At 38.1% G+C, this 23,643-nt stretch overlaps 1 protein-coding gene across 15 annotated transcripts in view; it reads left to right on the plus strand.

Annotated features, from left to right (window-relative positions):
- The window catches only part of LOC109087255 (teneurin-3), a 489,736-nt gene that overhangs the window by 351,464 nt on the left and 114,629 nt on the right, over window positions 1-23,643 (plus strand). For 10 of the 15 annotated variants that reach the window (XM_042758649.1, XM_042758644.1, XM_042758654.1 and 7 more), the window contains one exon: window positions 18,818-19,024. The exons of 4 other annotated variants lie outside the window; for them this stretch is intronic. In XM_042758649.1, coding sequence (XP_042614583.1) covers window positions 18,818-19,024 — 207 coding nt within the window. Of the gene's footprint in view, window positions 1-8,194; window positions 9,160-18,817; window positions 19,025-23,643 lie in introns of those variants that run through there. One more of the 15 variants, XM_042758714.1, reaches the window with a different exon arrangement.

Here is a 23,643-nt window from a genome sequence, read left to right on the forward strand (position 1 = left end):
TGCAATCAAAAGTCAATCATTGCAATATCATCTCAAATATTTTTCATCAAATAGTTCTATTACAAAATCTGATGCAATTTGATGTCTTTTTTTCATTTAATTTAATCTTTACAATAATTGCAGTGTAGCAGTATATGAGCCCTTTTATTGTTATCCCTGACATATGATTTTTTTTATATCACATTTATCACAATTGTAATGTTCTATACTATTACTGTATGTCAGCAGTTGTTTTATTTATTTTGATTTATCACAAGGAAATTTAAGAGAAACATCTGAGACAGATGTTGATATGATGACAAAATTCTAAATGTATAAAAACAATTTATACAATTGTTTAAAATGAATTAAATTGTTTAAAATTAATTTAGCGAATATACATTTATAGATTTTTTTTTTGCATAAATATTATATTGTATACAAACGTTAGTAATCTAAACAAGTGATATTTGGGCTGTGCTGATACAATCCCATATCTGTATATTACAGTTCTTTTTCTGGACAATATTGTATTGATTCTTCAGGTCCTTGTTTTTGAATTATTTATGTTTTGATTCATATCATTTCCCACAGTTCAATTAAGAATCAGCAATCCAGCAGTTCTCCGTGTGATCTGAGCTGCTTCCGTGAAATTCTCGCAGGTTCCCTTTCTCTCCCTGACAAGCAAAGTATCTCTCTTGTTTAACACAGTTTTGGTCACGATCCAATTATGATAATGAGATGTATCGCGGTGTATCGTATCGTGAGGTGGTTGCCGATACCCGGCCCGAGCGTATCGCGCAGTTATCTCCCACAAAACAGTCAGTTGAAGTAAAGCTCATGTTTTTGCTCTATTGAGTCATCTCTTTAACAGTCTGTGCCAGCATCAAGCTTATGCCAGCTTTCACACAGACTCACAGGTGTATCCATCTCCTCTCTCTCTTTCTCTCTCTCTCTCTTTCTCTCTTTCCATCCCCATATAGCTATTCAGTCTATTTCAGTGTCTTGTCCTCATAACTCTTTTCTCTCACGCTGTGATTGCTGACTAAGTCTTCTGTTGTGTGCTGGGCTTTAGTTTTGCGGTTAATCACCATCTGTTTACTGAGTTGCTTGAACACACAGTGTCCCAGTAATGTTAAACAGCCCAAAAACATCTCCTTGGCTCTGGCCGAGAGTGTGCCCAGGGACTTTGTTATGGCACATCCTGCTCAAACTGATGGCTAATTAACATTTATTTAAGCTTTCTAAAGGCCCGTTGTGTCCTGTTTACCTTGCCAGCCTGTTTGCTGTAAAGGTGTGTGTGCATGTGTGTCTGACTTTGAAGCGGAGCTGGAGGATGGATGATAATGGCTCTTACAGCAATGCAAGTGTGGAGTCTTTCTCTCTCTTTCAGTAATGTGTGTGAAGGGCGCTGACGCGGGGGCACGAGCAGCCTACAAACTGACATTGTTATCATGCAATGGAGAGTTCTGCCCCACATTAACACCCGGCACCTCCATAATGAGGGACCTATCAGAGGATGTATGTGAGGAGTTCAGGTGCTCTCATTAGTCAATAGTAGGGAACTGGGCTTTGCCCCCTCCTAACGAAGGCCACACTTTATTTCCAGAGGCCAGTCAGTCAAGTAGTTGTTACAGAGTGCTCTAACTCAGCCAGCGGCCTCACCAATGGCCTTTCAACTTCATACCGTTAGAGAGCAGAAAATAGACCTATCACACAATCAACCCAAATCTGTATTTTTAACACTATTTTATCTCAGTGGTGATGCCATTCCAGTCTATTTACAGAAAAACAAGTCATTTTGTCCCGTATGTGTCTCTAATTGATTTTTAAAGCTCTTCCTAAACCTATTCAGCTGCCTACATTTATTCATTTAGCAGATGCTTTTTTCTAAAGCGACTTACAAATGAAGAAAATTGTAAGTATTTTATCGTAAGAACCACCATATTTGTAATACAGAATGGCAAGTTTAAGGTAGATTAGTGCACAAGAGTTTGCCGTTAGCATTTTGCTAAACTAACATTGTGAGACTTATAAGCATAAAAATACATACAAGCTTAAAAATGCAATACAAGCTCAAAAATGTGCAGTGAAATAGTAGGCCTACATTTTTATTGGACTGAGCTCAGTATTTCAGAGTGTTGAATAGGAGTATATTTATATTCATTTCTCATGATCTGCGAAGGAAATATGCAATGCTGCATAGATTTTATTCGAATTGATGTATCATAATCATAACTATGCTGCTTAGGCAGTGTTTCTAGGTTTTGGAACAGAATTTGTGTGTGTGTGTGTAAAATCAGAGCTATGGACAGTGTTTATTTATTATGTTTACCTGGGAACACTCTCAAATTTAAACCTCAACTTGACAGGACACCAGATTTATTTCACAATGAGAAAAGCACTTTTTTTTAATGGGTTTGATGAGCATCAGGTTAACTCGGGCAGTATATATGAATGCATTTCATCATATTTGTGATACTGCTTGGGAGAGCTTGAATCAATCAGTTTGGTGATGCAGGTAGGGCTTCATATTCAATAACAATAGTGCTTTAGGCCTGTGTGTGTGTGTGTGTGTGTGTGTGTGAGAGAGAGTGGGTGGGTTGAGACTGGAATATTTCCCACATAGCCTCTGACATAACCTATTTCAGCACTTCAATTTCATCAAAAAACCTGTTGGAAGCCCTTCAAAGCTCCTCAATATCTGGAAATTCTCTCCCCTGTTCTGAAAATGAAGCAGAACACACAAATAAAGGCATAAAAATGCATCATACCATCATAATTCCACTAGTCATCCAGTGCTGTAGATTATCCCTGTGACAATCAGTGTGGTGCTTTTGATGAAGGAATTCAGGGCAGACAATCAGGTCAGGTGGACAGAGACAGGCATCAGATGGGCTGACTTTTTCAGTGCTCAGAGGTCACACAGACCCATTAGCCACACATGCTCAGCTGTTGTGTGTGTGTGTGTGTGTGTGTGTGTGTGTGTGTGTGTGTGTGTGTGTGTGTGTGTGTGTGTGTGTGTGTGTGTGTGTGTGTGTGTGTGTGTGTGTGTTTGTGAGTGCGCTTGCTTTGACATTAGCTCTGTTCAAAAACCTATAATGCTGCATTTACCTGTATGTCTGATTCCTACATGGGCAGCACATTTTAAAATAGCTCTTCATATGTAACAACTTTTATGCAACACACAACTAGTACAAGAAACTTGAATAACTATTAATTCAATTAGAATTAGACAATAGCATGTTGCTAAGCTCATGCCACTGCACCGGAATAAGCATAAAGAACACTGCAGACAAATAACTGGTATAACAGTATATTATAGTTTTTAATTATATGTATATTGACACTTTTTTGAATGAAATGTATTTATAGCCAACATTTCTCTTATTTTCACTTTTGTTTGTTGCAGTGCATTCTGGTATTGCCACTTCTTCGAAGCATGCTTTACATTTAGGCCAGATTTTCTTGTAAGGTGCTGTCACATTTACCTTTCTTCTATGTATTTTTGCTGGAAAAAATGCAGTCATTTCAATAGGAATCCACATGCAGATTTCACAACAAGTTAAACAGACACACAGATTCTGCTCATTGACCAACAGAAACATTTTTAAAGTGACTTTTTCATGCAAGGCTATGAGATTGACACTATACAATGGCCCTTTTTTGCCTGTGAAAACTGAACAATGTGCACCTTAAGGCAGCATAATTATGCTGCTTACCTTTAAGTACAGGCCTTATTCAGTTTTTTTTTTTCTTTTTTTTTCTGTACTGTTCTGCACAAAGCAGATTTTTTATTTATTTTTTCACTCTTCATGTTAATCTCTTAATCTTCCGTGAGTTTTGCTGCCCTGTCACTATTGAACACATTATGTTTGTGTTGTTTCTGCGGTGCTCTCTTGACCTGGATAAAGTGAGGTTTAACTGCGGAGTAACTGATGTGATGTTAACCCGGGCCTAAGGAACCTGCATCATATTGATTCTCACACACTTGAGCAGATTTGTATCGTAAGGCTTTTGGGGGATTGTGGAGAATCTGACAAGCATTCCAGCCTTTAGGACAAGCCCCTGCCACCCAGCAGCAAGTCATGTTCACACACTTCTTCCCATGTTCGCACACACAGAGAGGGTAATTTGGAAATGGGCCGCTGAGACTGACATGTCTGCACCACATGCATCCATCCCAACAACACCCTCCCCCCCAACCTCCACACGCTCCAGAAAAACCAGGCAGACAGAGGGGCTGTTGTGTGTGGGCTGCTCTCTGAAAACTCCCCCACCCCAACCACAGCTCCAGAGCCTTTCATTGCCAAATACAGCCTGCAGGTATGAGTGGTATCCGGTCCACTGGTCACTGAATCCATCCAGGACTTGGAACAAAGAGCGCAACCATACCAGTGAATTCATATTTCATTTAATTACTGTTCAGTTATCAGTGCAGCTAACGAGTGCCAAGTAAATTCAGTTTACTACTCTGAGAAGAGAAAGGGAAAGATCGAGTGGGAGAAAGATGGAGGGCTAGTGCAGGCCGAATGGTATTTGGACAGAATGAGAGTTTTAAAATTTAACAGAGGTTAAGGGGGGTGCAGAAGTGGAAATTTGGTGTTGTTCAAGAAAATGGAGGAAGCATTGAGGAAGACCTTTAAAAAGCCAGAGAATGAGTAAAAAAACAGACCCTTTCAGTAGCTGTAACTAGACCTGAATCCCCCTGCAAAAGGAACAGGCGAGAGAAAGAAAGAGATAAACAGAGGTGAAGAGAAAGGCGATCCTTACGAGCAGAGATGCAGGCTCTTATCTGATGAGGAACAGCTATCGTAAATATCCAGCTCTGCTTTTACAGGAAACACATATGCATATGTTCATCTGGAGAGCACTCGGTCAAAACTAAAATGATTCCCTGTAAGGGATCGGATGTCTGATATACTACTAGGTGACAGGGATCAAAGAACAGAACGGCATATTGATCTATTCCAATTTTTATTCCCTTCTTGCAGGAAACAATAGCAGCCACATATCGTTTGGCATTTTCTTCAGGCTGTGGGAATATGAGTAATGGATAAAGCTCACAAAACCTGTCAAGAAAAGTATATTTCACAGTGGAGATATATATATAATACATTTTTGGAGCATTGTGTCATATATATATATATATATATATATATATATATATATAATTCCAAAATATACACTTCCATTTTTATTATTGTTAAGTTCAATTTTTGGGGTGAAATATTTCCCAGGCATTTCTTCATAAGCTTCATCCAGTTGGTCTCACTTGTCGATAAATCATGATTTTTTTTGTGTGTGTGCAGAAACTATTTTGGGCGTGTACAGTTTGACAGCCATGTTGTTTGTTGTCAGGATAAGCTATGTTTTGAGGTTGTTTGAGGAGGAAGAACGCGCACGCACACATATAAACATACACACCCACACCCGCGCTGATGGGCTCTTTTGTGGAGAGCTTTATCTAGGATCTGAGGCGTGTTTACTGCAGTTGTCTGACAGTGGCTCTCTAAGCCACAGATGTGTATCTGAAGGAGTGTGCTTGCCTGGATGTTTGGGGGCTCAATGGCCGCGACTGAGATCCAGGCCAGATGCGTGGGCACGCAACACCCGCCGCTGCATCTGACGCCCAGCATCAACCCTCGCTTTCTCTATCCTTGCCACAGGCGCTCCACAGGGAAGTGTATATATTTTTGGCGTCATCGGCAGGATGAAAGCCTCACATGTGAAGATGGAATATGCATCCTGCTGATGTCCTAGTGCCTTCTGCCTCTCTTTGTTCATCTCGGACCAGATGTGTTGTCTCCCTGTTGTTGGTCCGGGTGTGCTAGACAGGTCTCCCTTTGTTTGATACCCAATCCACCATCCTCTCCCTTTCTCTCCCCTGCTCTGCTCTCAGCTGGTGCCATTTGAACATCTGCTCCCAGAGAATTGCCACCAACCAGACAACAGCGGCACACCATTTTCTGAAAAGCCACTCTGGCATAAAGTAAAAAGAGGAAGGCTCTCTCACACCTCACAGCGAGTTGTGCCAGCCAGCTGAGACTGACCCTGAGGGGCCTTGACTGTACGGATAAGCCTCTGGCCTCCTGTTAGGCTGCCTGACACCTCTGACTGACCTAGTTTAGAAGGCATTTTCATCACCCGTCCATTCATTAAACTAATCCTGCTTATTGAATCTATTCTTTGAGATTCTATGATCATCAAGCCCAATTAAAAGTGCATGTTGTGAGTTTGTTTGGCAGGTGAGATTGATGTATTTATAGATGTGTAAATTATTTTCAGGGGTAAATGGCACACAAGCTATCTTCGGTAAGTAGTTGTAATATATATACACTTATACAAGCTCAAAACCAGCTTGATATATTTTATCTGAGCAAGACGGATGGGAGCTAGCAGAAATTGAGAGTCTAATTTGTTTCCTGCTTAAGAACTCTGTACTCAGGGACTCAGGTTATTCCTCCATACACAATGATTTGTGATTGATGAATCCCCTTGACACTTCAGCTGCACCATCTCTTGCCCTGCTGTCCCATGGTGACCGTCTTCACACCTTTGATTGGTCCCTAGTTGCGGTCTCCTGTGGTACCGGTGCAGGCCATATGACAGGTGTGCTGCGGGTGTTGTCTGGTGGCGAGCTTCTTGACTGATTTTGTTATCACAAGGGATGAAGATAATGAAAGGCTTGGGTGTTTGTGTATGTGTATGTGCACGTGTAAGATTACCCTCTGAGAGGCCTCAGCCTGCTATTTTGCCATGGAGGTAGCACTGGCAGTGCTGGTTGGCTTAATGCTGAGAGATTAGGCATCTCCGCAGAGGTAATTGCTCACAGCATGCTCTATTAAAGACAAAAGGAAGGAAAACAACTATCTGCAGCAACAGCTAATTTATTATGTGATGTCTGGCTATGTCTTCATAGCAGAGTGACTATATAGCCACATGACCATACTGGTACCAGCTCCATAGTTAAATATGAAATCCACCAGCCCGTTCCGGTTTAATTAGTGTAGTGTTTGCATGCAGAAGCGTCTTTGACAGTGTCACAGAAACATGATGAGCTTTTGTTTCTGGAAAAACATGTTTTACATGTGTTTACTGAATGCCTTATCCCGTCCGTGCTTGAGAGTTGGTTCCCAACCCTCTTAATGGCTCATAAAAACACCACAATGTACTAAACTGTGCTCACCCACACAGTAGAGTGTGATTCAAATGTATGAATCCACAATGAAAAGTTGGGAAATAAACCAGTTATTTTACTACTCTTTAGTTATTAAACTACAATTTGCACTAAACGTAAATGAAAAATGTTGCCACAGAAACTAGCTGAAAAAAAAAAAAAATTTAGTTTTAATTCTAGTTAATGAAAATAACCATAAGAAATGATCAAATTGAGAAATAACACTATGAAAATGTCTTTTATTTATTTATTTTGCATATGTGTGTGGATGAAGCTGGGTGGCATAGTGGAAAGGAATTGGGAGCGGGTAGATAGCAAGATCAATAGCTCAGCATTCTAAGCGTGCACATTTCTCGTCTTTTTCACTGCAAGCAAGAAAGCCATTGTCCCCACTTGTTATTTCCAAGCTGCTTTTCTTTTCCGTCCTTAGCAAGCACTGGAGCTTTTTTAACTGTGTGAAATTACCAGCTAGCACAATGCCCTTGGTGTAAAGAGACATAATCAGCATCACTCACAAGTCTCTCTTAAACTTTATTTAACGATTCATTCATCTTTGTTTTGCCTCCAAAAACACGCTTGTGAAAGAAGGTGCTGCTTAACAGCACATGAAACACTGCCAGAAAAAGGCTGAAAGCAAATGGCGACTAGCCACTCTCTCTTTCTCTTTCTCTTTCTCTCTCTCGCTCTCTGATGTAGATGTGTCAGTTGTAATGCTTTCTCTCTTAACTGACCCTGATTCTTCTTTCGATTGCTCTCATTCAGTTACCTCAAGCGGGTAGGCAGGATTAGGGTTTTTTCTGACCCCTCTGCTCAACCCTTCACCTCTGGATGTGCAGACCTTTCACCAGGACTTAACTACTTGAACCTTTTGATCTCCCTGTGCATCTTCTTTCAGAATGCCCGTGTCTTAGGAAGCCTTAGGCTGACTTTGTATTATACAGTGTATAAATGAAATGGGAGTTAAAGTCATTTGTTATATAAGTCTACTCTTAACAACCTAACACCATAAAAAGAAACTGTGGCTATTGGCAGATTGAGGTTACTCTAGTTTGCTAGTTCAGCAGCTGGGGTGTGAGTGGGTCCAAACCCTCCCAGAGGGACATTTTGCATGCTGGACTGGAGAGGAGATTGGATTTGTGGGTGGAAAGGTCAGTATGTAGGGGTGGTGGCCTGGGGGTCCAACCTGACCTCTAAAACCTTCATCATCCTACTCAGGTCACATATAGAATATCTCTCTGTCCTACTTTTCTGTTTATCTTTTCTTCTGTCTTCAACATCTATCCATCTATTGATTTCTTGATCTATGTGATTGATTTGTCTGACTGTTCACAATCACAATCATGGCATTTCTTAGATTATGTCTAGCCTACATCCCCATCTGACATTCCTGTATTGTAAATAAATCTGCTTCTGGAAGCTAGTTCATAAAGCCAGCTTATCTCCAGCTGGTGTGGATTGGCCCTCTTTGGTTAACTACTTGGTCTGAACCCAGTCACATATTTTTGCATTTGCTTAAATCCCTTATTCTGGCACGTTGTTGAATCACCCTGACATGATGCTGAAGACCGCTGTTCCCAGCTCATTATATACAGAGGCTGAAGGACTCTTCCTACACACAGCTTCTTATGTGTCTGTTTATAATATCTGCATATCAAAGATCAACAGCATTGTCCGTAAAATTCTCAGCTGCAGTAATCCGTTTACAAAGAGTTCTCGGCTAGCCGAAAATTCTCCCACTCTTTCTGCCATTGCAGCAGCTAACCACATGTGACCTGTGGAAGGACCCTGCCCGCGCCCCTCATTGTAATTGGCCGTGTGATTATGTGTACGTGTGTGTTAACAGGCTCTCCCTCAGCACCCTGCTGTTCCCATTTGCTGGTTACAGCCATAAACTGGACAAGCCCTGGTTGTTTTAACAGCACATGTGTTGATGAGCACTCTTTGGCTTTCTCACATAAGAAGGACCCAATTAGACTAAAGGCAGAAGTCTCTGGAACTGTGTGAGTATGTGTGCTCAAGTGTGTGTATTTGTATATGATTTTTCTCACTTGTTTATAAAATGTTGAAATGACCTTGCTATTTAGAAGTGTGTTGTGCTTATTTATGATTTTCAGCGAAGCGCTGCATTGTTGCTCGGGAAGCGTATTTAGGCATATTCTCCAAATGACATCTTTTCAAATATTCATCTTCTATAATACCTCCAACTTTTTTCACTGGTTTTCATACAGTATGTCTCTGTATGATTGATTGTTGACCTTCCCTCCTTATGTCGTACAAAGATATTTATTATCCTATAGTAAGACTGGGAACTCAAATAACCAATGGTGTTGTCATATTTTATTGTATGCTTTTTTTTTATTATTATTTAAAAGATTTGTTAAGCCAACATACAGTATCTCCCCATTGCATTTTAATGTGAAAACCACAACTGTATGCATCATGACTTTCAATCATTATTTTTTAAAAGCGAGTGTGTGTATGCGCATACACTATGGTTAGCTCGTTTTTAAATGCTACCCTCCAAAGCACGCTCTCCGCACACTTCCGTCTGCACCATTAACATCGCTGTGGCATGAATCATTGTAAATCGAATAGTGCACTTTGTGCGGGAATGAAACACGGCTGTCTCCGGATCATAATGGCGGAATTATAGCTCTCCCCCCATCATCACGCACGCGCTGAAGTCATCCCAAACCCAATTAAGGAGAATCCGTCTTCATTTGCTGGGTTTTGGAGGCTGACAGGCAGAGTGTCAGAGATGTGCTTTGGGTTGTTTTCTTTTTGAGGTGAGGTGGGGGCCCGGCTCGTGGGGTGATCGATCACAGGAAGCAGGCCAGGTATTGAAGGGTGTTGTTGCGGAAGGGCCGAAGACCTTAGATAACATCATCATTAGCCAGCAGACTGACACTTATGTGCGCATCATTACAGGCATCATTGCGGATGGAGTGTGTATCATCATGAGTATAATGGTTTCAATTTTTTTTCTTCCTTTTACTCATTGCGGTTTTCGATTTCAGTTTTTTTCTTAGTGGGGCTGTTTGTCTTGTCTTGTCTTGTCTTGTCTTGTCTTGTCTTGTTTTGTTTTGTTTTGTTTCTTTTTGTGTTGTTTTGTGACACAATACCATTCACAAAAAATGCACCCCGCTGAAAACAATAACTTCTTGATGGCAACATTTAAGTTCAAAGTTTTATTCGTCAAATTTATAGCAACAGCTCCAGTACTTGTGGACAATGAAATACACCTATAAATGTGTCATTGCTGCTTCATTTAGCTGTAAATTGTGGCTACCGTCACTCCGGCATCTCCAAGGCATTTATGATTCAGCAACACAGACTGCATCTGCTCAGATCCAGTCGGCCCACTCCAGAAAACAGCTAGTCCCTGAATTTGTTTTTGAGGCACATGGCACAGAATGTTTGAGATGAGAAAGTTTTGTTTGTGGTCATTTGTATCAACTAAACAAAACTCTGATTCTGGTTGTGTTGTTTTACAAAATTTTAAGGAATTAGCTGTACCAGTATTTGCTTTGTCCGCTTTACTGTTTTGCTCTTTTAATGTAAGTTATTTTGTAATATAGTGCACATTTGTAGTTTCCATTTAGCTTTTGTTTTTAGCAAGCTCACATTTTTATTTTAGGTAGCAGAAATATTTACAGCTGCTCATTTTTGTCTTCACATTAGTGATGATATCTTCGATCAACGATCATGCATTTTTCTGTCTATGAATCCTTAAAAAAACACAAAGAGGACTATGACCTACTGTACTCTGGAGAGAAAAGAAAGGAAATGAGTGCTGAGAGGAGGAAAGAGAATGAGGTGAAGTAGAATGAGATGTGTGATGATCTGAGAGGAGACGAGAGGGAGATAGATTGAAGAGGTGAATGTAAGAGAGGAGAGTGAGAGAATGCTATTGGTGTTTATGGATTTGGTCTCTTTTTTATTTCTTTGGCAACAAAGAATTTCTTGTAAGGTGGGAGAAAAAGCTTGAGAATAAGAGCAAGCATGAGAGAGTCTGAACGGGAAGCTGAGGCATCAGATGCAGAGAGCTCCAGCAGTTTTTGATTGTTGGTGATATATTGGCATTTGCAGACTATAGTGTTCGGTAATGAAGTTTAAACCTCACAAGCTCACTCAGATTGATCATCCAGCACATCACCTCCAGGCTTACCTTTAGCACTCAGTGAGACATCAAATATTTAAACGCTCATAATTATTAATGGAATTTATGATAGATCACCCAACTTTATCACTGTTTAATTAATTTGTTGCTACATCAATCAATTAAAATCAAAAGTTATCATGAAACAGCATTTACATCTATTTTTTGAATTTTTTTACACACATTCTCTCTTAAAAAATAAACTGTTAAACAAATGATTGTTTTATTAATTATTATTTGAAGTGTTCAGTAGCTAATATGCAGAACTAGATTTTAATTTATTTTTTGTTTATTTATTTATGTATTTATTTTTGCTCTTACACTGGTAATTGAATATTTATATAGTATTCATAATTAATATAAGTATATATATAACAGTGTATTTATAAATATACATTAGTATTTATTTAGTATTTTATAATAATAAATGTTATGTAAAACTTAAAAAAAAAAATCTGTATCATGAATCAGCAAATCTGAATTTGAAATATAAGACAAATCAGTTTAAATTTTCATGTAAAATTTAAAGCAATAATTCACCTTGTTGCATCCCGTTTTGCAGCCAGATTATACACTCCCATATTGTTCCGTCAGCACCCTCACAATACGTGACACAGATCCTTGAATCACTAAAAAAAACAGGTGTGTTGCTAATTCTGTGCGTGCCTAAGCTATTGTGAATCTATTTCCTGTTCGAGCAGCGTCGGAGCATAGTCTGACTCTCTCATGTTAGGCCAGCCAGGCCAGCCACGAGTCCCAGGTGTACGGGTATAAGTCTATCTCTTTCTTCAACCATTTGCTTGTTTCTCCTCTCTCTCTTTCTTTATCTGTTCCTCACCACTGAGGGACCATCTCTGCTTCATTTCACATGTCACCCGAAGGGGAAAAGGGCTGCGGAAAAGAGAAGCTAGCTATGGAGCGAGAAAATGAAAAGATAGAGGGAGCAAAAAGAGAGAAGGGGGGCAGAGATTGAGAGAGCGAGGGATACTGGAGGCATTGTTCCACTCCAAGAGACACAAACAGTCTCAAGCTTTCTGGTATTCAACCCGCAGCTCCCCTGTGTGTGTGTGTGTGTGTGTGTGTGTGTGTGTGTGTGTGTGTGTGTGTGTGTGTGTGTGTGTGTGTGTGTGTGTGTGTGTGTGTGTGTGTGTGTGTGTTTGTGTGTGTGTTTCCAAAATGTTATAATTCTATAGGCAGAACAGAAAAAGGGATAAAATGACACTAAAAGTTCAGTCTGATAGAAAATAGGCCAGAGAATCATATCTCTCTTTAATATTCTTTTCTTTTATTTTCAGACTCTCTCTCTCATCCATTTCTCATGCATTTTTTCTCCATCTTCTTTTTGCAATTTCTTCTCTGTCTGTATTTCTATCTACATACATAAGTGCTGGTGTTCAGGCCTACTGTTTGCATGAGTGGTTTTAATGATGCGCATGTAGGGCTCAACAATAAGAATGGCCCAGGGCAAATTCAACCCAGCTGATGGATAAGAGCACTGTTGTGTTGTCACTTCATTCTATGTTTGCAGCAAACTTAAAACTCAAACTTAATTTGATTTTCTGTGATCTATTTTGTTGTGAATTGTGCTGGTTTAAATGTCACCAAGGCAAAGTTGTTTTGCTGTCTAACATAGGTGAGAATGATTTGTGATCATTTTGGATACATCAGTCGCATTGGATAAATTACTTGAAATTATAAATTATTATTATTATTATTATTATAGTAATTAAGTAATGTTGTATTTGTAGAAATATTGATATTCTGAAAATATTGAAATACTTTGAAATTGAAACATTCTTCTTCGGAGACATTTCCTAGTTCAGTTGTCACAGTATCATTGAAATCTCACTTGTGATTATCTACAAATTGAAAAACAGAGACAATATATTTGTGTATGTTTTTGCTTTTTAATTGTTGTGGTTTCCATATAGTAATATCATAATTAATACTTACAATGATGTTAAAGAATGAAACTTACCCTAGTTTATTAATAGGCCTACAATTCACCAAAAATCACACTATGAAAAGTAAATAGTAACTACTGCAAATGACAAACAGATCAAAATAGGATCGTAACAAAATTATGACTTTACAAAAACACATTAAAAATAAAACAATAACAATTAGAATATATGATAAATAAAACTGTATTAAACAAATATTTTAACATTTTATGACTGTATTTAACATTTTCACAAACTGTGAGTATAAAGTAATTAAAACTTTTCAAAAAAATTTTTTTTTTTCAAGTTATGTTATGTTTATGCTTTTGGAAATGGATCTTTACTACCCCTAATCGTGCTTATTAATTTGCATTTTAGGCTCATTTTGACATCAAAGTATGTGCTTTCTGCGAGTATAATTGTTTAGTTTATTTGTTTTTTTTATATTCATATCAGGGTTGCAATGGCTGAAGTTGAATGAAGATGAATGTTTAATATTGTGTGCAAAACAATCTAAAAATGCACACAAACAGTATTACTTTGTTTAATAATCATCATTTTGAATGTGCTGTAAAACGGGACATTTCCAGGGACAGCTCCAGTCTGGGACAGGACACCAAAAACCGGGACTGTCCCCAGAAAACGGGGACATCTGGTCACCCTACCATATTATGAGTGTTGAGTACATGGTTTGCATTTTTATTTTAATATCATGTTTTCACTTAAATTTTAGTTAATTTTAAGCAATTTTGTCAAGTGTTTTTGTTATTTTTATTGTTTTTTATATTTTATATATATCTAAGTTTACAAATAAAAATTATATTTTTTTATTTGTATATTTTATTTTATTTAAGTTTATTTTTAAAAATTATGGTTTTAGTTTTAGTTAATGATAATTTGAGCTCATATATATTTTTTATTTTACAAATGATTTGTGGCAGAGCATGCCTTATACAGCGTCCACTGATTATTCAAGTGACCAACAATTTTAATTTCAATTTTTCCTTTTGCATCAATCAATGATAAAAACATATTAGTTATAATAAGCATTTAATCTCTAAAGGCATCCAATCCATTCGTCCAGTTTGATGGAGAGTTTGTCATGTGTTAGTCAGTGAGCCGTCCCCGCAGGGGGTCCATACAGCCACGCAAAAATTCTACTTCCAACTTCACAGTTTTTTTTATTAACTTATTCATTGCATGCCTTTTTTCTCAACAATTAATTTCATATGCATTAAAGTCTGTGTATGTGCTCACTTCTTTTACTGTGATGTGTCAACTGTTGTGTGTCCACTTCTTGTGAAACTGAACCACACTAGACACTTATTTTTCTCTTAAACCATCTGGCGTGAATTCATGTCGCATCAGATAACCGAAATGACACAAAAAACCAAGCTAGTGGTATAATAGACCATAAGGCCTGATTGTATATGCTCATGTATGATTTATCCACGCATTATTCTTTTTGAGGCATGCTACCAAAGTGTGTCTTTCAGCTTTGTTTGTGCCCTCTGCCGTCCACTGAGGATCAGGTAAACAGACAAAGAGAAAAGGAGAAAAGAGAGAGACAGACGGTTAGTGGTTTCAGCAGCTTGGCTTTTCTTAAGCGCTCCTGTTAGCACCGAGGCAAGGGTTGCTATCGATTAGAATATGAAAACTTAGAGGCCTCCATATGAGATCAGGGATGAGGAGGCAGCGGAGAGCAGTAGAACAGACAGGTTGCACACACAGCATGCGAACACACACACGAGCAGTGGCGCAGGAAGTTGCTGATTAGGTTTGACCTGATGTCAAGCATAAAAAAGAATGCAGAAGAATGCCGTGCAAAATCACACAAAGAGAAGGGGAGGGAAATCAATGACTGACAAACATGTGCCTTTAGTTTACTGCCATGGAATGATGAGGCTGTGGAAATAATACCCTCATCATTGAATCTTCTTTGCTGTGTGTGTGTGTGTGTGTGTGTGTGTGTGTGTGTGTGTGTGTGTGTGTGTGTGTGTGTGTGTGTGTGTGTGTGTGTGTGTGTGTGTTCAGATTGTGCATGCTGTTTTTAAAACATAGAGTTCCATATAGGTGTGTGCAGTATATTTTGCCTATTCCAAGGGGGTTTATGAAACTCATAATTCTGACTCCACATTTAATAGGATGAGAAACATTCAAAGCTATTGTGAAATGCTGATAAACTCACACCTGTGCACTTTCTGTGTTAATGCACAATGTGATGTTGCTTAGCAACTACAAACAGCCTACAATTAGACTAATGAACACTCATGGGAAAACTTTTTTAATTCATGTTATTAATGTTAATCATTTATTTCACTTCACGTCGTGTCTAAGAAGGTCATTTGTAGAATTTTATGAGAATTCTGTGCAGCTGTTTTGTGGAGTTGTGTGTGTGTGAATTCTTTGTTGGACTGCTGATTGCTTCAGTAGTATTATTTGTTATTGTTGTTTATTATGGCTAAATTGATGCACTAGCATGAGAGTACTTATCCACCTCTCTTTCTTTACACTGAAATAACAATTTCTTCGTTGTGTGGGCTTGTTTGTGCACTGGAAACATAGAGAAAATAACACTTCCCGTCCTGTTATTTCTGCATCTCTTCTCTCTGCTCTCGGCTTTAATTGACAGCTGCACTGGATTATGTGTCGTGTTCAACTTCTTCATCTGCTTGCACAAATCATTACACACGAGAGAGAGGGTCAATCTGTGATTGATCTCGTCACGTGTGTGTGTGTGTGTGTGTGTGTGTGTGTGAGAGAGAGAGAGAGAGAGAGAGACAGGCAGGGAGTGCTCCTGGAGCAGGTTGGCATAAAACCACAGAAAGAACTTTGGTTATCACAGAGAGAGAGAACAAATGAAAATGGGATGAGATGTGAATAGATAGAGGAAATGAATTTTTAAAAAAGCTGCAACACCAGGATTATACAGTGCCCTCTGCATACTCACTTCCCTCAGTCCATCTAACAGCTGAATTCCTCACCATTAAAGGCCTGTGTGCTTCAAACCTTCTGAAGCTTTTTAGTATTATCAGTAGCACTTTACTTGAAGTGATTTTAGTGCGCTAGAATGCTGTTGTACTGAACATCACAACAGCTGTGATTCAGCCATAGAGTGAATAACAAAATAACAGTTTACATTCTGTCTAAAATGTACGTTACTTGATATTAATTCCTCTTTTATTGAAATGATGTATTAAAGTAATATTTCTATAACAATCATGCTGCAGTACTATACCTACTGCCAAATCACAGACAGTTCTTGCTCATTTAATATTGTTTCAAATATACTTGGAATAATAATAATAATAAACATGTTCACATGAATAATTTCAGCCACTAGTGTATACATTTTAAAGGTATAAAAGTAGCACCTTTAAATGTATTAAAACAAACAATTAACACACAAATGCAAGTATAATATTATATAATGTATAATAATGTTACCATGAATACATAAGCAGTTATAATTTATCATATATGTGGTTACAATTTTTTTTTGAAAATATTTAATGCAAAAATACCAAACGATTGCTAATACTAACATGCCATCTCATGATACTGATAGTTTGCTTATTTTCTGATAACTTATTTTTAAACCCTCATAATTAATTAATGACACAAATGATGAAGAAATTAAAATAACCATTTTATTTGTGTTTCCACATTTATTTAGCTGACTTTTATGATTTATAACTCACTTTTTCCATGAAATAAAAAGAGCTATTCATTTTAATATGATTGACAAATGTAAATTTGAATTGTCCCTCAATTCAGTTAAAAAAAAAACACTAAAAAAAGCAACAATATATTAAGGTAGAACAATTAATTAAATAATATAGTTGTCAACATTGCAGTTACAGCTGCTGTGATTAATTGATCGTGCAAGTTGTTTTTCAGCGGTTGAGCATTGTGACCAATCACAGCCCTGTCTGTTGTGTAATGAATGCAGTGTTGAATCAAAGGCCATTTAATGTGTATCTTTATATCAGTGTTCAGCCAAGAGTGAAGACTTTATTGCTTTAGTCAGTTGGTCTGAGCTCGGTAGATTCAACACACACACACACACACACACACACACACACACAGTGGTGTATCGGTGGCAGCACATAATGTTAATGGCACTTAATTTGTTGGTGGGGATGGGCAGGCTGGCTGTTGTGAGCCCTGCTCCCAGAGGATCTGCCGGTAATTGTGTTTCAAATCATAAATATATAAATAACGCTTGCAATAATTACAAAATAATAATTCTCCCCTGCTTTTTCAGCCTCTCTGTTTCTTTTTCTCTCACTATCATTCACACACACATACACACACACTGGTTTTTTCGTCTGTGTGTCCTTTGCCTTTCTCTATTTCTCTTTCGCAATGCAGTGTAATGTAAAGAGTAGAAGGTAATTAGAAGGTTGTGTGCCCAGGACTCCAAAGCCAAACGCCACAGAAACAGAGGTGACTTTGCTCACTGTCTCATGAGTGTGTCCAGACCCCTGACAGGGAGCTTAGAGCCAGTCAGCTTAATTACTATTCACTCACTGCCCTCAACCTTTGCCTTTGACTGCTTTCAGATCAGGGGTCCTTGACCATGTCTGATAAGCTGTTATTATATGCTAAGTGGAGGCATAGAACCCAGGTCAGTTTTTTTTTTTTGTGTGTGTGTGTGTCCTGGTTTGGGAAGGTGACTATATTAGAAAGATGTGAGTGAGGAAAAGAGCAAAGCCTTTTCATGTAACAAGAAGACTCTGAAAATGTCAACAAGATGAAAACATTTTCAGTTGAATAGCATGGAATATGGGCTTTCTCTCATTACAAATCAGGCATAAATATCTCTTTGTCTGATGAATAATTAGAGTTTCAAGTATTTCAAGTCCTTTTGAAGTCTCATGTTCTTGCCTTAATATTGTTAGTACGTGTGCTTTTGTGTGTGTGCATGTGTGTATGCCCATACCAGCGTCCATTTGCTAATGGCTGAGTTAATGGTAAATGGATCTAAGATGAAGATAAAGTGAATTTGCCAGCCAAGGAAAACAAGTGTGTGTGTGTGTGTGTGTGTGTGTGTGTGTGTGTGTGTGTGTGTGTGTGTGTGTGTGTGTGTGTGTGTGTGTGAGAGAGAGAGAGAGAGAGAGAGAGAGAGAGAGGTTTCCTCGGCCTTACAACTTTATGCAGCTCACCAATGCTGTGGCCTTAAAGACAACTGTGAGCTCTGTGGAGAACATTTCCAACTTCCATGTGCCCACAGCTAGTGGAGCAGAAACATCACAAACATGCTTCATTCTTTGCTGTTTTATGTTTGGAAGCAATTGATGTTTTGTTCACGCTGCTTGTGTTTATGCATGCTTTTGATACAGCTTCATGAACATGCACTTTGGTTTTGATTTGTAAGAAAAAAAATCTCGCAAACTTGAGTTTTAAAAAGAAAAAAATTATTTACTTTTTTTGCTTATTTTCAGTAATGCAATTTTTTTTTAAGTAGCTGCTCTATGTTTGTTCTTTTCATTTGCGGTTGTTATTATTTTATTTTATTTTTTCCTTTATTTTAAAGTGTTTTTTTTTCTTTAGGTTCTCCCATGCCATCCTCTCTCTCCAGTCCATCAGTCACTGAGCATTCCCATTCTCAACCACCCTCACCCAATCTCCATGACAACCAGAGTTCCGTCTTAAGTAATGCCACCACGCAGGCGGTGCAGGACTCTGATTCGGAAGAAGAGTACACGTCCGCTCTCTATAGACCCGTAGCGCAGCCTGCCCTCAGCCACAGCTGTAATGGTAAGGTGACCACCCCCAATTTTCTCTCTCTCACTCTGTCCTCCTAGGTCTGTGAAGTAAGAAAAGCGTGAAGGCTGTGTGTTTCTAGTATATATATATATATATATATATATAATATATATATATATATATATATATAAACACTGGAGTGAAGTGTATGCAGGCTTTGTTGAAAACTGTATTAGAGAATGTCACATCCAGTCAGTGGTGTTCAACTTCTGGGTAGATTGGGGTGTGTGTGTGTGTGTGTGTAGGGGATGGGGGGGAATCCTGAGAACAGTTATTTAGATTTTACTGAACTTTGAATTAAGTTAAAGGAATAGTTCACTCACAAATTAAAATTCTGTCATTGTTTACTCACTGCAGCGTTATTATAAATAACTAAAACTAAAAGTAAAACCATAAAATAAAATAAACAATTGTTACTTGAAATAAACATAAATGGAAATCAAATTAAAAAAAAAATATTTTAAAACAAATTATTTTAACTAGTTGTCAAGGCAACATTTCTCCTTTTCCAATTATATATTATATATATTATATATATATAAACTATATATATATATATATATATATATATATATAAAATCAGAAAAAGTTTATTTATATGTTTTTTTTTTATTATTATCATATTTGAATCTTGTATAGTATGATATAGGAGAATATGGAGCTTAGAAATGTATGCATCAAAGTGGTTAAAGACCATAAATGTGCCATAAAAGCAGCCCATATGATTTATACTATTATACCATTCACGTTTTTTGTAAGGAAAAGTGCAGCTTGGATATTGTGCAAGATAAGTCTGTATGTGTTCCACAGGAGAAAGTTATTTGGGGTTTTAAAGATAAATTATGATGAAATTTGCATTTGTGGGTGAACTATCCCTTTAAAAAATAAGCCACAAATAGTATGTGTGTGCTTTTACTCGGAGCGCATTTTGTTTTACAGTATGTGTTCTCTTCCCATCTCTCCAGCAGCTATGCTCTGAGCCTCCTCCTGTTATTGTTTTCATCTTGTGTCTTTTCAGACGCTAACACAAACAAACACTCTGCTGGTGTGTTCTTGTCCTCATGCACCATGACCTCTGTGTCTTTGTTTGAGAGCCTTAGGAGCTCCAGCTGTCATCAGCATCATCTTAACCCAGCGTCCCACTAGCCGTTTTTTCATGCGTACGCTTAATTTACATAGTCATTGGAGAATCAGAGGGAGTCTCTGCCGTGTCTCTCAGCAGGCGAGTGTTCACAGCCCCACTAACCCAACTCCCTGCTTACCCTCTGATAGCATCTAGCAAGTTTGAAAGTATCAAAGGCAGTCAGATGAGGCTTTGGCAATGACCAATGAGCTCTTCTCACAATGAAAATCTGATGGGACAGTTGTCCTGCTCTGATCTGATCCAAACATTTTCCTCACAAAAGCCAGATTGGTTTACGTCAATAATTTTATCCTAATCTAGTGCTGCAGCAGTGACATGAAAACCCAAAACAGGAATCCTATATCACCAGCAGACCTGTCAAGATCCACTTACCTCACTCTGTGGTGTTGATGTTGGTGTTGATGTATTTTTACCTCTAAAAGCCTGCCTTAAACAGAAACATTTCATTTGGCCTAGTATTTATCCATAATGTTGATGATTAGATTTGCTTTATGAGAGGAATGCGTGGAGTCACTTCGCCATTGTTTATTCAGCGAAATAGTGTGGCAAATTAAATTTAGGGCTGTCCTCTGTATAATTCCTTCATTCTGCGGTGCATAAGTAAAGTATGTTGTTTTAAGAGCACTTTATAGGATATAGGTTTTTATGTCTCCTTGCACTGACATCAGGAAGGCTGACAGACTTCAGTTCTGAGCCCAAACAGGACCACACATATCCAGATGTTTACAGTATGCTGCTTTTAAAGAAAACTCACCTTCTATTCATCCATATGATGTGATCCATGCCCAAATCAAAAGCAGCACCAGCTAAAAGAAGAAAAAAAAAAAGCAGATCAGTGTCAGGCTACTCATAATGGCTGAGCTTTTATCTGAAGTAAAGGGCTTTCTCGATAACCATCTGGATTCACAGCGATGAAGGCTTGACTAGGAAACCCCACATTTACCGCCAGTAAGTCTTTTAGGCTGACTTGCGTGTGGCTGTCAAGTGGGGATCAGGAAGCACTCCAAGCACTGACAACTCATCATTTGAAGCGATCATCAATATTTGTAATGAGTGGAGGTGCTGTTGCTGATCGTTGCGGAGACGCAGGGCTGCCCGGCCCACTTAGCAGATCAAACTGAAATCAGGGTTGAAAGAGAGAGGGACAGGCTGAAAAAAAGGCTCTAGTGCACATCCTCAGAGGCCAGGTTTTAATAGTCTGAGAGTAGACAGCAGGCCAGTGCACCAGCTCCTGTCTGCAGCACTCCATATTAAAGACATGAACTCAAGCAGAACAGGAACAGGAAAGTGGGAGACACAGAGGAGACGGAGGGAGGAAGGGATAAACCGAGTTGGCTCAAGGATCTATCTATCTATTCACAGCTATTTATACCTATTTATTTTAGTTGCAATTTATCTGCACTTTATTCATCTTGATAGATTAATATTTTAATTTATCATTTAATAATTGATTTAATTGTTTTAATATATACACTATTAATCACACAATTTATAATAATAATAATAATAATAAATACTCAGTTCAAAAGTTTTGGGTCAGTCAGATTTTTTCTTATTTTATTTATTTAATTATAATATATATATATATACATGCTGTTGTTTTGAATTTTATTTTATGAATAGAATATTTTCTAAAGAATCCTGAAAAAAAATATTAAGCTGTTTTTAACTTTGTTAATAATAGAAAGAAATGTTATTTTAACACTAAATCAGCATATTGGTATAATTTCTGAAGGATCATGTGACGCTGAAGACTGGAGTAATGATGCTTAAAATTCAGCTTTGCCATCACAGGAATAAATAACATTTTCATATACAGAAAACAGTAAAACAGTTACTCAAATATTTCACAATGTAACTTTTTTACAGGGTTTTTTTTTTTTTTTTTTTTTGCAGCCTTGGTAAGCATTGGAGACTTCTCAAATCTTCTAAAAATCTTACCAACCCAAACTTTTAAACAATAATGTCTGTTTGTAAAATGTATTATATGATTCATGGCCTGAGCAATTCATTGCATTTACACTTCCCAAAGCACCTCCCGCTTTTGCTTTTTTGTGAGAATAAAAATAAAGGTTGAGAAAAGCGCCTATAAAATAAGCATGCCCTGTTCTGTTGTTATCGTGTCAAAACCCACTTGAAATGCAGAATACACATCAGTAAGACAGATAGACAGACAGCAAACAAGAGCTATGTCCGTCGAGAGCGATTACCCTCTGCCTGCGTAACCCATCCAACATAGACACTTGTTGTCAATTAGCCAGCCAGGGGTCTGCTGAAGCTGCCAGCGCACCGTAGTGCGGACTCTCTGAAACGGAGCCTCTGGTCACCAGGCCTGCCACGCACCGATTGCTATTGTCAGGTGCAGTGGGCATGAAAGCAGCAATTTTATAGCACAGGAACTCAAATAACGTTTACCGGGGCCGATGGAGGCCTCCAACTCCTGTGTCTTGCTCACTCAGCCACACGGGTTGCTTAAGTTCCTACTCTTTCTCACTTTCTGGCTTCTAACTTCCATTCTCCTCGCTGCCTTCATGTTTTCTCAGTGAACAGGGAGAGAAATCTGGTGTATGGGCCACATTTTAAATTAGCCGACCACATCAGTGCCTGCTGGAGAATGAACATGAGAGTGTTCCGTATGATCCAGCTCCAGATGGGGGGCAATAAACGGTCCAGTGGGGCTGTAAATGTTGATGAATCAGGGTTGGACACAGATCAGAAGCATCGTTCGCCCAAACAGTGTTTTTCTTTCTGGAAAGAGGTTAGGTTAGGGTCAGAATAACACCTTTGAAAATAGATTTTGGAAGCTGTTTAGTTCCCAAAATACAAAAAACGGGAAGTCATCTTCAAGATCACAGCTAGATCTCACAGTTAGGTAAAAAAAAAAAAAAAAAAAAACCTTTATGTGTGATAAACCTCTACATAATGTGTTTAACTTGCACATTAAAGTTAGTTTTTTTGTGCACAAGATATTCATCAATATAATGCATACGATATACATATCCTTTTTGCTATAGTTTAATTTTACATTTTTATTACTTAAATAATTTTTTTATGATTTTTTTTCTCTACAATGTTATTTTGTAGTTTTGTTCACTTTTCTACGGTTCTTAAAATATAATGTATATTAAGAATCATGTAAAAATATGTGCGAGTGTGTATATATATATATATAGTTAAAAGAAAAAAAGCTGCTGCAAAGCACATCTTGTGTGTATTCATGAAGTTTCTTCCATCACTCACAAATGTGATGCAACTTTGTGTGATTCCACATTGGATTATTTATAATGGATTTAAGTGTTAAAGATTAATGTAATGTTTCGTTCTGAAAGGAACCGTGTGTATTGTCTTGCTGGAGGTCTGTGGGCGGTTGCACCAAGGTTGCATGGAGTAATTTTTGACACCAGTAATACGTCTTTCTGCCAGTCTGTCTGCCTCTCTCTGTGTAACATTTACTTCATTGGGCTGT

The sequence above is a fragment of the Cyprinus carpio genome, chromosome A1 (assembly GCF_018340385.1).
Source record: "Cyprinus carpio isolate SPL01 chromosome A1, ASM1834038v1, whole genome shotgun sequence".
Lineage (NCBI taxonomy): Eukaryota > Metazoa > Chordata > Actinopteri > Cypriniformes > Cyprinidae > Cyprinus > Cyprinus carpio.